The sequence below is a fragment of the Ptychodera flava genome, chromosome 6, assembly GCF_041260155.1.
Source record: "Ptychodera flava strain L36383 chromosome 6, AS_Pfla_20210202, whole genome shotgun sequence".
Classification (NCBI taxonomy): Eukaryota; Metazoa; Hemichordata; class Enteropneusta; family Ptychoderidae; genus Ptychodera; species Ptychodera flava.
Window position 1 is genome coordinate 15,669,332 of NC_091933.1, and position 15,078 is coordinate 15,684,409.

The window sequence follows — 15,078 nt, forward strand, 5'->3', positions numbered from 1 at the left end:
TTAGGCACACATGTTGGTTTTATAAAACATGCAACTAAAAAGGTGAAAACGAAACAGGGAGATTTAAGTCGGGAGGTGGTTGGGGGACTGTGCATGAGGGAAAACATTCCTCTACTACACGTACTGTGTAGTTGCATATCATTATAAAGCGATAAAGTTCTCCCCTCGAACGAGCCTCGCTGAGGGTCATGATGGGGTCATGGGTTCTCTTATGTTTTTGTGTATGTTAGCCGTTACAAACATGCACATAAAATCCCTTGGGTTTCATCTTATTACATTTGACTCCGGTTCTTTGGAAAATGCGACCTGAGACAAGTTGGTTGAAGGAGTAACCGTATCGCAAGGCGAACAGTTTGCTACTTATCGCAATCGGGCGTCGATTTCCAGATGCTGGTATTAAAGTAAGTGCCCGATTTTTTTATTCCATCTATCCCATTCATTTGTATTGAATGTAAAGCTGTAGATCATTGCATGGCGCACTGATGTAAAAAAACTTAAAGTTTCCCTGTCCAACAATGAACAGTACTGTGTGTCACGCAATATTCAGTTGGTGCGTTACGTCACGTCCTCTGACAGTTTTCATCGGTATACGTGACAGCATAGCTTCAGGATGAGGAATGTCGCAGACATAGCCCACACTCGATATCTTGAGGCCCTCTGCCACTCCAGTATCCATGGTGATTGTCATAGTCTATTATGATTTTTTTTGCCAAAGAACAGACGATGCATATGATAACAATACGCTCTTGTAGGTTTGTTGTCACTTGAAGGACTTGTCGTCATTTGAAGGGGAAGTTAATCGATCACTGGTCTACTTGAAATAATTGTATGAACATGGAACACATTTCTCGAAGAATCAAACAGATTGAAAACCCAGTTCCCTCATATCAAAATATTTTAAACTATTTCTCAGGCACGTGGCCTATAGCACTGAATAAAAATGATGATGATGAAGGGATTTTTACAATTGAGGACTCTTGTCTTTGTTCATATTCCACAATTTTCTGGGCTAAGAGATTTAACGGATAACTATTATCTGATCAGGTGTGTAAGGTACGTTGTTTTTCTTTTTCATTTATTGTAGTAAGATCCATGAGGTAATATATAGTGACTTCATAACCCATCAGACCATGGGATTTGTTTGTTTTTATTTTTTTACCACAGGATTTATACCCAGAACTGCATTTAAAACCTACCTCTACTGTTGTTATTTTCGTGAAACTTTCCACTTCTTGTTCACTTCTAAAAGCTAGATGAAGGCTCAAAATCGAAAGTCTTAAATTTTTGCCCAAACTTTCCTCAGGGAAACTTTAAACCATTCCCTTTTGCAATCAAGAATAAAAAATTGGGGTCGTCATGCAAAATTTGGTACAAGAGAAACAAATTATCCAAAATCTACTGACACTTGAAATTCAAAATGGCAGCTAAACTCTATCATCTATGGGGATAAATAAAATGTTCGATTTTTTCAAAAATAAGGGGGTGAAAATGTTATTTTCTCCGTGAGCTTCAAAGTGAGCACTTACAGTATTGTAAAACTTGCAATTGTTCGAGAGTTTGAATATCTGTCCCCGAGGCACATACTGCCTTAAAAAAATTCAATCTTACCACAACTCCTCCACTGTGCACTTTGTACTCACAAAGGAGAATCTAAAAATCCATGATCTGAAAGAATTAAAATGCATTCTAGTTGATAGAACATGTTTATTAGCTGAAGAAGAGTGAAAAGTGTATTATGGTATTAATGGGGAAATGGCAATATTGCAAATGTGAGAGGGGATTGACAGAAATTATGGTACGTAGATATCAAGTCAGTCCATGTTCACATAGTGCTCCAATATCCATATTTCAATTCAAGTCAAGTCAAGTGTGGTTCTCATCAAGTCTTTATTTCTTCCAGGTCTGCCAGCATCTACCTTTCCATTCCATGTTATCCTTCATATTCTTCTGGAAGAGAAGTCTACCCCCACTCAACGGCTGCAGGAATGCCAGAAAATTAGTTACTTTTGAATTCACAAGGAGGATGAAGATCCTCGAGAACAAGTTTAGAAATATCAGTAACATCCATCAGATGTACTATCATATTGTTGTCGATACAGATTTAAAATGAAATTGATGTGATCAAGTGCAATATGGAGTTCCTAGCTTAAGACTTGTGATTAAACAATTACGAAAATCAGAATATTTATACAAATTTTGTCCAAGGAAGTGTTCAACTTCTAGTATTTGAGTGAATTAGAGCCATAAGAAGGAAGGCGATGATTTGTGCACTGATGTCATTGAATATAAACATTGCTGTTGTGATTTGGATAGTGTTTGTATCATTTGTTGTGTGTGTTAACATGGAAATGACCAAGTCTGTGAGTCCGTCAGCCATGGCGGTGACAGCCGAGTCAACGAGGAAAACCAGTACAGAGGAGTCGGAGGACAACTCTCAACAAAACACTGTAACAGCCAGTCTAACAGATCATACCGCAGTTCAGATTCTGGCATCTCCAATTTCTTCCTCAGTAACACTAAAAGCCACCACAATGCAGAGAAGCCCTTCAAGGCTTCAAGTTGCAACGGCACCCCCAAATCACTTGATGAGAGGGAGTACCCTGCCTTCTGCAACTAGCAATGCAACTGCAAATGGAACAGCATTTACCAAAGAGCCGTCGCATGACACGCCGGCTGATGGTTACAACAGGTACAAAAATCTGGACAAAGCAATGGTGATTGTGTTCAGTCCCTTGGGTGCTGTTGCTGTAATCGGAATGTTCATTGCATTGGGCGTTTACCTGAGAAAAAAAATCAGGTCAGTTTTATATTGTCATCAATCAGCTAATAGGTTCCATAATCAATATTTATCCATTTCATAATTCATTTATTGTCAAGCAGTAGTCTAACTCCAATAGCTTTTTACGAGCCCATTTCATAAGAAGTTGGTAAAAACAGATGTTGCCTTTCAACTCTCATTACCGGCATCGTCTGTATGTCAACCCACTGGAGGTAGGATTCAAATTGTACATTCACAGCATATTCTTGATTAAGCTTGGTGGAAGCACGTTGAAATGTGATTACCTAGATAATAGTATTGATTATTCTCTGGAATTGAATTTGCTGTTTTCACTGATACATGAACAGGTTAAATTAAATCTCTGTGAAAATGTCATAAATTTAATTGTCTTACTGGGAGATTGGTAAATTTTAGTCCAGTTTAATGTGCTGCAACCTTCCAAACTTCAACATGCTGAGTCCTTGTAAGAAATACTTTCACAATGTGTAAACAAGCAAATGATACAGTGGTGACAAAATGAGGGTTGACAATCATACGTGTAATTAGATTTTGATTCATTACACCTGCAATTGATTTCAAACTGCTGAGGAGTATGCAAATATAATTAGATTGTAGTACTTACTGTAAATTCTTATGTACAATTGGCTTTCTAAAGTGGAAATTGTAATAGTGATTGAATTTCATTGCTTAGCATTTTACAAACACAGACTCAAAACTGGCGAAGGAAACACCTTTTATCTGATGCATTAAGTTTTACGTACAACTAGCCAAAAAAAGGACAAGCTTGAGAAAGAAGCGACACATACCATTTTTCAGGTTTTTGTAATATGAAAATCAATCAAAAACACTTATAAAAGTGCCAATATCCACCAACAGCATTCACTGGCACTGTACAACAAAGTGTCTTGTGTAGTCAAGACTAAACTGTCAATGATGTCAACTTTAAAAAGATTCCAGACACTGTAGCTTAATCTGTGAGTTTTCTTGAAATTTCTGACATGAAATCTCATCACACACTGCTGTATTGAGTCCTGTAGAGTTTGTCATTCGCTAGAGTACTTCATGACCTTTCAGTGTACTGTGTGGCATGTGGGAATAACTATCCTAAGAGAATGTGATGTTACTTTACAGTGCAAGTCCTACAATAACCACAGTTAGAACTGCAGGAGAAGGCCCTGTGCAGATAATAACAAGAATTCTGATATTCATGAAGGAGACAGTGTGCGAGGTCATTCAGTTCTATTACATTATGTCACGGTCCCTCCTTGTGGAGGGACCGTGATTATGTAGACTTTGAACGTAAGGCCTTAGATATTCGTGTAGGAAATTGTATGCCTTAAAGTGTTATCGTCATTTGATGATGATGATGATGATGATGATGATGATGATGATGATGATGATGAGTCAATCTTGATAAGATCAGTGTGTTACCCAGACACACACTCTATTTCAGTACAAATTGAAGGCAAACAAGGTGAAGTCATTTGGTAATTGGAATTCTATCAAAAGCAGATAAAAAAATAAAATAAGTGTAATTGCTGAGAGCCTAGGGAAATGAACATTACGAATAAGTTGAATATTGAAGACCTCACAATAATATACAGGGATCAGTTAGCAGTTAGAATCGAAAGTTACGGTGAAAAACAATAATCACAATAATGATTATTTTGTTCTTGAAGAAAATCGGAACCTCATCACAGATTCCTATGTATTTGCATATTTGCATACAAAGTTACTGTCTCATCTGGCATCAGTTTGAAATTGACAAATTTGAAGATTTGATAAGAAAAGTAATGTCACTTTGATTTATATGTTTAGCATAACCTTTTTATTTACAGTTACTTGGTGAAAACGATAATTATTCAGAGAGAAATACTTTAACTAGGGACTATTCTCCTTGAACCCATTACAAACTAACTGCCTTCAAATATGAATCTTTAATGCACATCAATGTTTAAAACCATCTAAAGCAGTTCAAATATATTCATGGTGTTATTGCAATAGCTAGTGGAGATCTTGTGATTACATCTGTGTTTATCCCACAAGCATACATCCTGTATCGACAACACACAGCTCAGTAAGCTGGATCTTTTCCATCATACTTAATAATTGATGTCTAATCTATCTTACTTACAGACTTGATAAATTGAGACATCAGTTGATGCCGTTGTATAATTTTGATCCAGCCGCTGAAGACTGGGAGACAGAATTACTTACAGAGCAAAGAGATATCAACCAGGTGCCAGCAGATATCAAGGTGAAATAATCATGTCTTACTGTTCAGATCTACACTATACCGCGTAATTTGATATTTCAAACATATGATGTACGCCCATGCAATTGTTGTGCAATGGATGTATGTACAGGGGGTACATAAAGTGCAAGGTGAAAACCGAGTACATTGTGGTGCAAATACTTTTATCATTGTTTTACAGCTTTTTCATTGCTAGTGAATTTATAGACACTGAACATCAAAGCTAGTTGAAAACTGCATTTCAATGATGAAAGGAATCAGAGTTTACTGATAATTGGCTCTGCGCATGTAAAGTGTCACTCAGCTATGCAAGATGATCATCGTTTTGAATGACAACATTGTAAATTTTAAACTGCAAAGCAAACTATAATTTCATGTAGGAAAGGTAGCCTTCAAGAATTCCTACTTACATGTAAATGAATTGACAATTTTAATGTAAAACACTCAAACTACCTCTAAGAATGTATGTAGGAGTCAGCGGCCAGACAGGACAGAAGCTGTGCGGTGTAGCAGCTACCTAGTGATATATTAGCAACTTTCATCGATATTCCACTTGAATAAGAAAATTGCGTTTGAACTTCTTCGTAAAAGTTAATTAGCGTATTATAGTACCGGGTAGTGCAGACATCCATCCCATTTCATTGGAAAAAATTGAATTCTTTTAGCAAAGTTGACATTTGACAAAGCCTTTGGTTTATGTGATGTGGAAGAGCTTGGTGTAACTGACGTGTGAAGTGTGCAATCAAATGTCATGCATAAGATTAGATGGATATTTGAAACCGAAACAACTCTACTAACTTTAAAGTTTCATCACTAATGTGCAAAAGTGAATATCTGTCTGCATTCTTATTATACTTTTATGATATTTTTATGATACTGTCATCAAGGAATTTCAAAATCAGTTCTTCTTTACAGGTTTGAATAAAAAAAAAGAAAAGCTTCAACACATTTTGATGGACTTTGAAAGGGTCCATTACACATACTTTGAGCATTACACATGAAAGTTTCTATTGACAGTAGAGGGAAAAAAGTCAATTAAGAATGAGAATAATGTGGTTTGCTTAAAAAAGTACAGTTCTGCTGGAGGAAATGTGTTTGTACCTTTTACAATGATGACATAATCAATTATTCTCCATTCTGTTCTAGCGTTTAATAATGAACAAGGTAATTGAATTATTGAAATTGAACTGCAGTTTTCATCAGAGAAGCCTACATTTGGTTTTAACAATAGTTCTAGCATAACACTTGTTCATATGTCAATATATCACATTTCAGATATTGTAAAACACCTCTTCAAGAGTTAAGCAGTCAGTCGGGGAAAAAAACCCAACCAAAATATCTTGCCTTTCTGATTTCTTTCAGAGTACTGCACCAGCTGATTCACCAAAACTTTCATTTTCGACTGAAACTGTTGAAATATAATGAGTTACCCACCCACGCGTTTCCTGAAGACAAACCAAAGAATATGCAAACACGCATACCGTCATATTTTCAATGTAACCATGGCGACTGTGATGTCACCAATGCAAAGCAGTGATTGACGTGCAGATTTTCTTAGGAAGACAATGTCAGGTAGTGTTTGCAACTTACTGTCTTTCATTTTCCATGTGGCATAGTTCACGAAAGGGAGGATTAAGTGTCATAGACATTGGATTTCATTTTTGTTGTTGGTAAGATATTCAGTGCTGAATATCACATTGTGAAGGCCTATTTGCACTGATGATTTTAGATCAATTTTGGACCAAAGTAGACCCTTTGAAGTTCAAATGTAGGTACGTATTGGTAATACAAACAAATTAAAAGAAATAGAATTTTGTCTGGTGTGAAGGTCAAAAGCTTCTGTGACTTTTAACAAAAACTGTGGATTTATATGTATAGATGTTATGAAGTTCCAGTTGTCATGGCCAAGCTGTAGTAGACAAGAAAAGTATTTATGCAAAATAGACTGACAAATCTGAATATTTGGAAAACAATTGAGTTGCCAATGCTTTGACTGTTTCCTGCAATATTGTACCGACTGAAAGTGAAAATACTACTTCATGTAGTGGTACCTGAGAACAGAGTCATTCTATTTGTAATATGTAACTGATACATTGATATTACGTGTACATGTAGATATGTGTAAAAAATGTCATTGTTTGGCTGAGGAATTAAAATATCTGTGCACAAATCTCTGTGCACCTCTGGACAGTTCACATTCATTGTGTTAATATCAATATTAGAATGGAACAATCAAACATTTTACCACCGATACAATCTCATTCCAAGTTGATCCCTTATCAAAGGAAAGGAGGAAAATTGGAAAAAATGCATGGAAAATTTCTTGTCGTATGTTGTTTGAAAATAACTGAATCTTTGTTTAGTCATGAGTGTTAGATCTTTCTTTTTACATTTTATAGATTTTTACAAATGTTTTAGAAAGTCATTTTAGAATACCTTTTTGGGACATTTACACTGCATTAGTTAAGAATATGTGACATTTAGAAAATCTGACATGTAGGAATATCTATATTCAAATGGTCTACAATTTAACAATATTTGTACATGTATCTTTGGGGTTAGAAAGCAATCGTTGTCTTTGTATTGCTGAGGAGGGCTCTTTCTCTCATCAGGTCTGGCTATATAATTGTAAGTAAAGGGCTTGTGTCACACAGCCAAAACATTGTTATAGGCATGTATCCAAATATCTTAAGTGGTTCTTGCAACAAGCAAATGTTCACCAATATATTTGTCATGTGCAGGGTAAAATTCATCGATTCCGTCATTCCTTGGTTTCAACAACTTCCTTTCACTGAAAGGGATTTTCCACAATGTTACATATCAGATAGGATTAACTTAAGTCTTGAAGATGTAAATATGATGTTTCCTCCAAGATGTAAAATACTTCTTCTTGTTGATGGGGCTACAAATGAACTTGTCATTGTACTATGTAGGCGATCAATGAATTTTCTGCAGTGTCAGCAAAATATCATGTGGCTCTTTCCATTCCAAGTGACTGGTCCTACGTCATACTGGGTTTGTCATTCCAGATTTAGTTATGCAGTTTACTGATAGAAAACTATACAATGATCATAGCTTTCATATCTTGATATCAAATGAAAAATAAAGTGACTAAGTCTTCCTCAAACTCTTACTTACCTACGTAAAGGCTGCCGTCTACTAACCAAGTGATACAAAAATGTGAAAGAACAATAAATATGGGTCATATATTTGTCGTTTAGCTCTCATGTACCAGTAGCTTACAATACATCAGAGATCAGATGGGTGGATATATATTTGACTTCCCAGTCATCAAAAGTACAAAATACTATAAGGCGTTCAATCAATATGGCAGTAACTTTATTTATTAATAATAAACCACTGTGAAAGTCTATCCATGAGAAGCAGTCTAAATTCAGGACTGGATTTTTGTCACTCCTTTGCATATCCATAACTTACTTAGATTGGCTGGAGGAGTTAGTTTGCTTTGTTGATATTTGCATTCTTTGTTTTGCCAAGGTTTTCAGTTTTGTTTAGCAGCTGTATTCAAGTACGGTCAATGACATGCAAAGTTGTACAGTGAAAGTTTGTTATTGTCAATAGCACGCTCATCAAGGAAAAGGGAAACTTGAAAGTTAATTGCCTACCAGCACAATAACACAGCCCATAGACACATGTATTACTTTGTCAATATAAGAACTTAGTTTTATATTTGCAGTTTATGATAGGGCAAATATATTACAGCAAGGTTGTTGTCACTTTAACAAAATATCACCTCCATAGAAGTAAAAAGTAAAGATATTGTTGTTTTGAATTCTGATGGGGCTGAATGAAAGAACATTCCTTTACTTCCAAGAGAAATTATCTTTTAACATTTTGGTGCATTTGTCAATATGGTGTTTGTTCAAACTGTAATTTTTTTTGTTGTTTACGGTGCTCTTTATTGTATTCCATATACAGTAACAATAGCTTAAATGAATCATTTGTTTAAGACAAAAGAGAAAAATTCTTTGGTAAAGATTTACAAATCTTCCATTTTCCATGCTGTTTGTGGATAAAGACTTTCGCCTGTGATATTTCTCAAATGGGAAAAACCTATAAGTGTTTCACTAATAAATAAGACTTTACCTTTCCTTATCCAAGGGTTGATCTGTTTACAAAGGATGGTAGAAAAGTTTAGTGTTGTCGAATTTTGACAAAGTCAGATAGTGAGAAGCTAGTGTCATCGTTATTAGGAGAAATTTATTAGTAATTCATCCCTTCACAGCTACACAATGGTTTAACCCTACAGATTACTGCCTGATGTGGTTGGATTTACTTACACAGATTTTTTTTTAGGGGAGGGGGTTGAAACGAGTTAGACTGTAACAAAACTAAGCACAGAGTACATGTTTATTTCTGTTTATTTCTTGGAACATGTTTTTGTTTGTTGTTGAATTATGTATTTATTTATTTATTTTTGGGCATGTAACGCCATTGTTATACGGTATCTATGTAAATTCAGTTGAAAGAATACGCTTGAGAGTTTGTATATTTAGATTTCTATCCTTTGTGTCACTTGGTTGTACAATTTGTGAATGTAAGATAGACTCTGAATTCTGAAATGTGCTATAAACTGATGCATTGTACTGCCAGTATAATGCTCCAAATATGTTTTGACAAGTGCTTCAGAATTTCAAAACAGGGTAGTTTGTTATTTCTAGTATCTCATAGCCAATTTCCAAATATCACAAAATCTATTCATCTTGGAATCATAGATTCCATTATCATAAAGGAATTGTACAGGTTTTAGAGACCCTCTCACAACCCCTCCCTGTCTACACACTATGGCTGGTTGTAGCCAGGCTTATCACAAGCTGGCATGGCCTGCTCAGCGAGCTGGCTGTGTCGGGTACACCAGTCACAGTACATAGCCAGTGACAGGCTGTGAGAGAGTCTTAAAGGTACCATGTACATCAACCCTCTTTTGGACATTCCAGTTATACTCAGGAATGTTGAAGGAAATGACACTGTATCCTTATGGCATTTGTTCATGTATGTGGTACAATACTGAAACTATTGTGAAAGTGGCTATTATACTAGCAATTTCAAAACTCAGTGTTCTAATCTAACAAGCTTGTGTTTCATGTCACAGATGGTATAGTTTAATTACCTTGCTTGTACAATTCACTGCAGTGCATGAACCAAAGTTTTCATAAAGAGACATTTTTTATCATGTTGTATTGTCATATTGTTTTGAACATCCATAGTACTGATTTGTGAACAATATTTAATGTCATTGACTGTTGTGTGAGTTTATTTTTTTACGCAGTCCTAAAAAATGTTTATAATGCTAGTATACATTCCATTAATTTTATTCTTTAACAGTTTTATAGATTTCTGGCAAAATAAGAAAGAACATTTTATAGAGTTTTAGTTCTTTTGACTTTAAAGATTTTAGTTTTCTACTCCTTTTAAGCAACTTGAAGTAGTTGTTTACCAAGAAATGTATTGATGTGTCATTATTTTTATAGCAGCCATTTTACTTTTCATCAAAGTGAAAACCATGCCTTATCTATTGCAAACCATTTGCCAGGGTAGGTACTTGTAGCAGTCCAGATGAAGTGTCCTGTAAAGTGCCCTATGTAATGCTAAACTCAAAAACTGCTGTAAAAATGGACACAACACAGTACTTAGAGATTGTACAGGGACAGAAGCTGCCATTATTTTATGTAAGCTAGGGTGGGAAAGTTAAGGAAGGGGAGGGTTTGGGAGATAGAATCAGGATGCTCCTGGAAAGTCATTTAAAGTCCTTGAATTTTTGAGACTCTAAGAAAGTCCTGGAAAAGTCCGTGAAAATGAAGTTGAGTAATGGAAAGTCCTGGCAAATTAATAAACCACCCATGATTTTTGAAAAATCACAAAATGGTTGTTGGTGATATCATGAAAATGATATGCTAACTGATATGAAATGATTTACCATAAGAAAGAATACCTGGAAAATGGTATTTTGGACTTCAAAATGTCACTGAAAATTGATGAAAGCTTGAAGGTCCTTGAATTTCATTTGAGTGTATGGACCGTTGAATGAGCATGACTTCATGCATTTCTAAAAGACCTGATCATATAGGTAACATGAAAGTAGTTTTAATAGTACATCAGAAATTACAGCAAGTTTATTTGCACAACATCTACTGACAGGCTTGGGACAAAGCATCGATCCTGCCTGAATACAATGAAATAAAAAGATATTCCCAAATATTAGCAAAATATAGTTGACTTCATGTGCCCCCTACCCTCCATCCCCAACCAACCTCTGAACGATGTTATTTGTTGTTAGCTACAAGGAGGCACATTGCACATCAGATTCTAATACAATTATCTCAATTAAATTGGAACAGGATTATACTACAGAGCTAAGAAACAAGACTTGCTTAACCAAAGCAATCAGTGGCTGTTTTTATTGAGTTGTTTTGAAGCATATGCTGAAATTTAATGTCATTTGTTGTAGTTCAATACCTTATCGATGTTTGATTGTGCTACTTAACGTCAACATTTGAGAAGTCAAGTCAAAATTGTCCAATTTGTACATATTTATGTACTGGAATGGATATTTATATGTATGCATATGCAATCTGTATGTATGTCGTATTTCTGTGTATATTAAGATAGCATTATTATCATGTGTATTGAGTAACAGGATGGTCGATATACTGATATTGTGGTCAATATTCTTCCATATTGCCCACAAAAGTGCATTATTTTAATGATTGACCAGGGACAAGTGTTCATTATGATAATCATATGACAGTTGAGGGCAGTATTAGATAAGGTTGTTTGTTGTCTATGATCAAGGTCAGTTTGAGTATGCCTCATACTGTGATACTAACTTTCATGATCTTGTAACTTCACTACAATGAACAGATCTAAAAAATAAACGCGACAAGTTGTTTTGTAAGTGATGTTTTGAAGTAACTGAGATGTGAAAAGACTTTGTTTTTCACTTTGAATGCAATAACACATTCAATTATATGCATGTGGGCTTTGTTCTGTTCATGACTGATTGTAGAGAAATCCCTGTGAACTTTCATCATTTCCTGTCAGCTGTCATATGTGCTATGTTACTTGCATCTATTTTTGGACATATGTCATCAAGTTTGTCATAATGTCAAGTCAATCAGCAGAGCTTGCATTTGTGTGTTTGTTGTCAAAATTTGTAATTGTACATAAATTGTGACGAATGATTTCACATGTACAGAAACTGATGCACAATGGTCTTATTGACCTAGGTCATATCATTCATTTCCATATCACATGATTGGTCTCAACCAATTACAAAACCCAGGCTTTCTTTGGCTAGGATTGTTTAGGCATTGATTTTTATCAGGTAAATTTCAAGCAATGTCAGTGTAAACTGCACCTGATAAAGCTTTATTGAGATACAGTTTACAGGTACCTAGTGTGTAATAACCTTTCAAGTTAAAGACACAATACATCGAACAAAAATGATGATTACTGGTAAAATTATTCATTTTGTTTGAATGGGCAGTTCAAAGCGTACTTTAACATGAAAAATATCTTTCACAATTTATTCCTTGACAAATTCAGATGATAGGATAATATTTTCTTTCACAAGATTAGACCATCCCACAATGCATTGCAATCATGCAAATACTGGTTATTGGCTATTTGTTTGTGTATTTTTTTTCTTTCAACAACATTCAACAGGCAGGACTCGGCCCATGCAGTGTCTGCAGGGTGTTGATACACATTGTGAGTTAAAGCATTGTCATTCAGAATAGACAAAATCTTTGAAGGTTGTACATTCATGTAAACAATATAGCTCTGTGACAACCAGATTTGATATATTCATAGAGATATGGTCATTTATCAATGTATGCTTTTGGTATGTCATTCCCTACGCCAGTGAATGTATTCAAAGTATATCAAACCAAAGAGTTCATGAGCTGAATATCAGATTGTGACAATACTACAGAGATATCTGGTGTTTTTCCACAAAGATTTCTGTACATCCAGATTGTGTCCGTGCAATTCTAACATTGTCAGATATTGTTGTTTTGTAAAGGGATTGTCATGACAATGGTGCTATGTTTTTTATTGGACCACTTGGTACATGTCAATGTTAACGTCCTCCAATTTTATTGAAATAAATAGTGTAAAAATGTGGAGATCGGTGTGTTTCTATGTGCAAATAGAGTAACTGCATTGTGTGCTAATTCTGGTGCTATTTTGAATGTGATTAAAGTAGTTTTCAAGGAAATATTGACTGTTAGACCCATGCACCCCATTTACTGTTTATACATTCAACCATTCAACTGGAAACAAAGGGCTTGTTGGAATATCAGAAGGTGAAACTTTGATCTGTGATATTTTATTGTCTAGCACAAACTCTACAAAGCTCACAAGTTGTATGATAGTGACAAAATTCTGCAACTGCCTCAAATGACAATATCTTGCTATAACTTTTTAGAATCACTTTGTAAAAGGCATGTTAGCAGTATTTTGCAAAAAGCAGTCAAGTTTTGAGGAAGGCAATTCATTGACAACTGAACTCAACACATGTTTGTACATAATGCCATTGATGTGCGAAAGGTGCTGTATTAATGAACAATGACATGTGAAAGCACAAACTCTTATAGAAGTTGAGGTCATGTTCTGTCACTGTCTTTTACATCAGAAATATGCCATGTGACATACTCATTCAATGTACAATTCAGCTGCATATTTTATGTGTAATCTATACAAGTAGATTAGGCACCCCAACAGAATGTGGATTTGGCTTGGAAAATGAACATCTATATTGATGCTAACTTTTCTTTCAGCTTTAACGAAAAAACAAAATATGATGAAGAGTCAAACAGAATGTAGCAAAATCACACCTGGATAAATCATGAAATACACTGGTAGACAGTGAAAGTATAGCGTTGTTTATTCACAACTCAAGCATCTTTCTTGGACACCTTCACAGTATTGCCATTAATAATTGTAACAGTACACAATCTCCAATTTAAGTACACATAATCCTACAGATTCAACACATGGCTGACAAGCATGTCACCCGTTCAACTTCGTTGTGATTGTCTCAATATGTTTGATGACTTACTTCAGACTTACTTCTGCAAAAATAGACTTGAATAGCGCCCTCTGGAGTACAGACTGTTAGTCTTTTTCGCCTATTGTTTGTCTCGGGTTAAATTGAAGTCGTCTCACAAATAAGACTATATACATGTTGAGGTGTCATGTAGAAATTCCAAATACTATCCCTGTTATATGTAACGATGTGATTTAGCAAAGTCAAGGTTCTACATTCTATCTAATAATTGTTCACTTGAATTGGCAAGGCACTATGGAAAGATGACAATGAAATGGCTTAAGATCAGGTTTTCGTCATTTGAACAGTTGGAACATCTTGAACTTTTTTATACTCCATCGCATCAGACAAAAGAGGAGCGCTATGCCCAAGTCTAGTTTCCACTTTTGTTGCAGACTACAACAAGCCATTGACACAGAAATTTTACAGCTCCACAGAAAATCATCAATTGTTTTTGTACATCTGTGTTTTTCCTCTCTTTTGATCCAAATTTACAGGGAAACAACAATGGTTGCCAATTTGCTATGGTTAAATAAGACAAAACTTGTCAAAGCTGAATCACTCCTTGTCAAATAACAAAATAGCAACATGAAAAAGTTGTGCTCTTGCAAATCAGAACATTATACACAAGATTTTATACAGACTGAAAGTTCAGCATCTTGTGAGTTCTACACTATCATCAGGTATAAACTGTCTAAGATCATCAGAATGTGTACATATATATGACAATACTCTTTAAATAAACTATTCTTTATAACTGATTAGTAGAATATTAATATCAGAAAGAGAGAAAAAAAATGTCTTAATCTTGAGGTAGGCTTGTAGACGTAAGTATAGCCATGGCCATAACTGTATTCCAACTGCCAACAAACAGCAACTAGGAAATTCACTTGCTCATAATGTTTCACATGACCTTCTAACTCTTAACATAATCACTACTACTGCTGTGAACAACGCAATCATCCATCCCAAGCA

The 15,078-nt window shown here is 35.2% G+C and overlaps 1 protein-coding gene across 2 annotated transcripts; it reads left to right on the forward strand.

Annotated features, from left to right (window-relative positions):
* Positions 1-182: 182 nt before the first annotated feature.
* On the forward strand, positions 183-8,760 carry LOC139134962 (uncharacterized). Of its 2 annotated transcripts, none has more exons than XM_070702080.1 (4): positions 183-393; positions 1,901-2,797; positions 4,916-5,036; positions 6,396-8,760. In XM_070702080.1, exons 2-4 carry the CDS (start codon positions 2,259-2,261, stop codon positions 6,453-6,455), a joined length of 720 nt encoding a protein of 239 aa, XP_070558181.1. In that variant the 5' UTR covers positions 183-393; positions 1,901-2,258; the 3' UTR covers positions 6,456-8,760. The 2 variants fall into 2 exon arrangements, with proteins under 2 accessions (XP_070558181.1, XP_070558182.1); XM_070702081.1 differs by having other exon boundaries at positions 221-401; positions 6,396-7,311.
* Positions 8,761-15,078: the final 6,318 nt, after the last annotated feature.

What these genes read in the sequence shown, in the direction of transcription:
- LOC139134962 (XM_070702080.1), top strand. Translation starts at nt 2,259, where the DNA reads ATGATTTGTGCACTGATGTCATTGAATATAAACATTGCTGTTGTGATT. An exon ending in TACCTGAGAAAAAAAATCAG is followed by an intron (nt 2,798 to 4,915) that starts GTCAGTTTTATA and finishes TCTTACTTACAG; the next exon opens with ACTTGATAAATTGAGACATC. An exon ending in AGGTGCCAGCAGATATCAAG is followed by an intron (nt 5,037 to 6,395) that starts GTGAAATAATCA and finishes GATTTCTTTCAG; the next exon opens with AGTACTGCACCAGCTGATTC.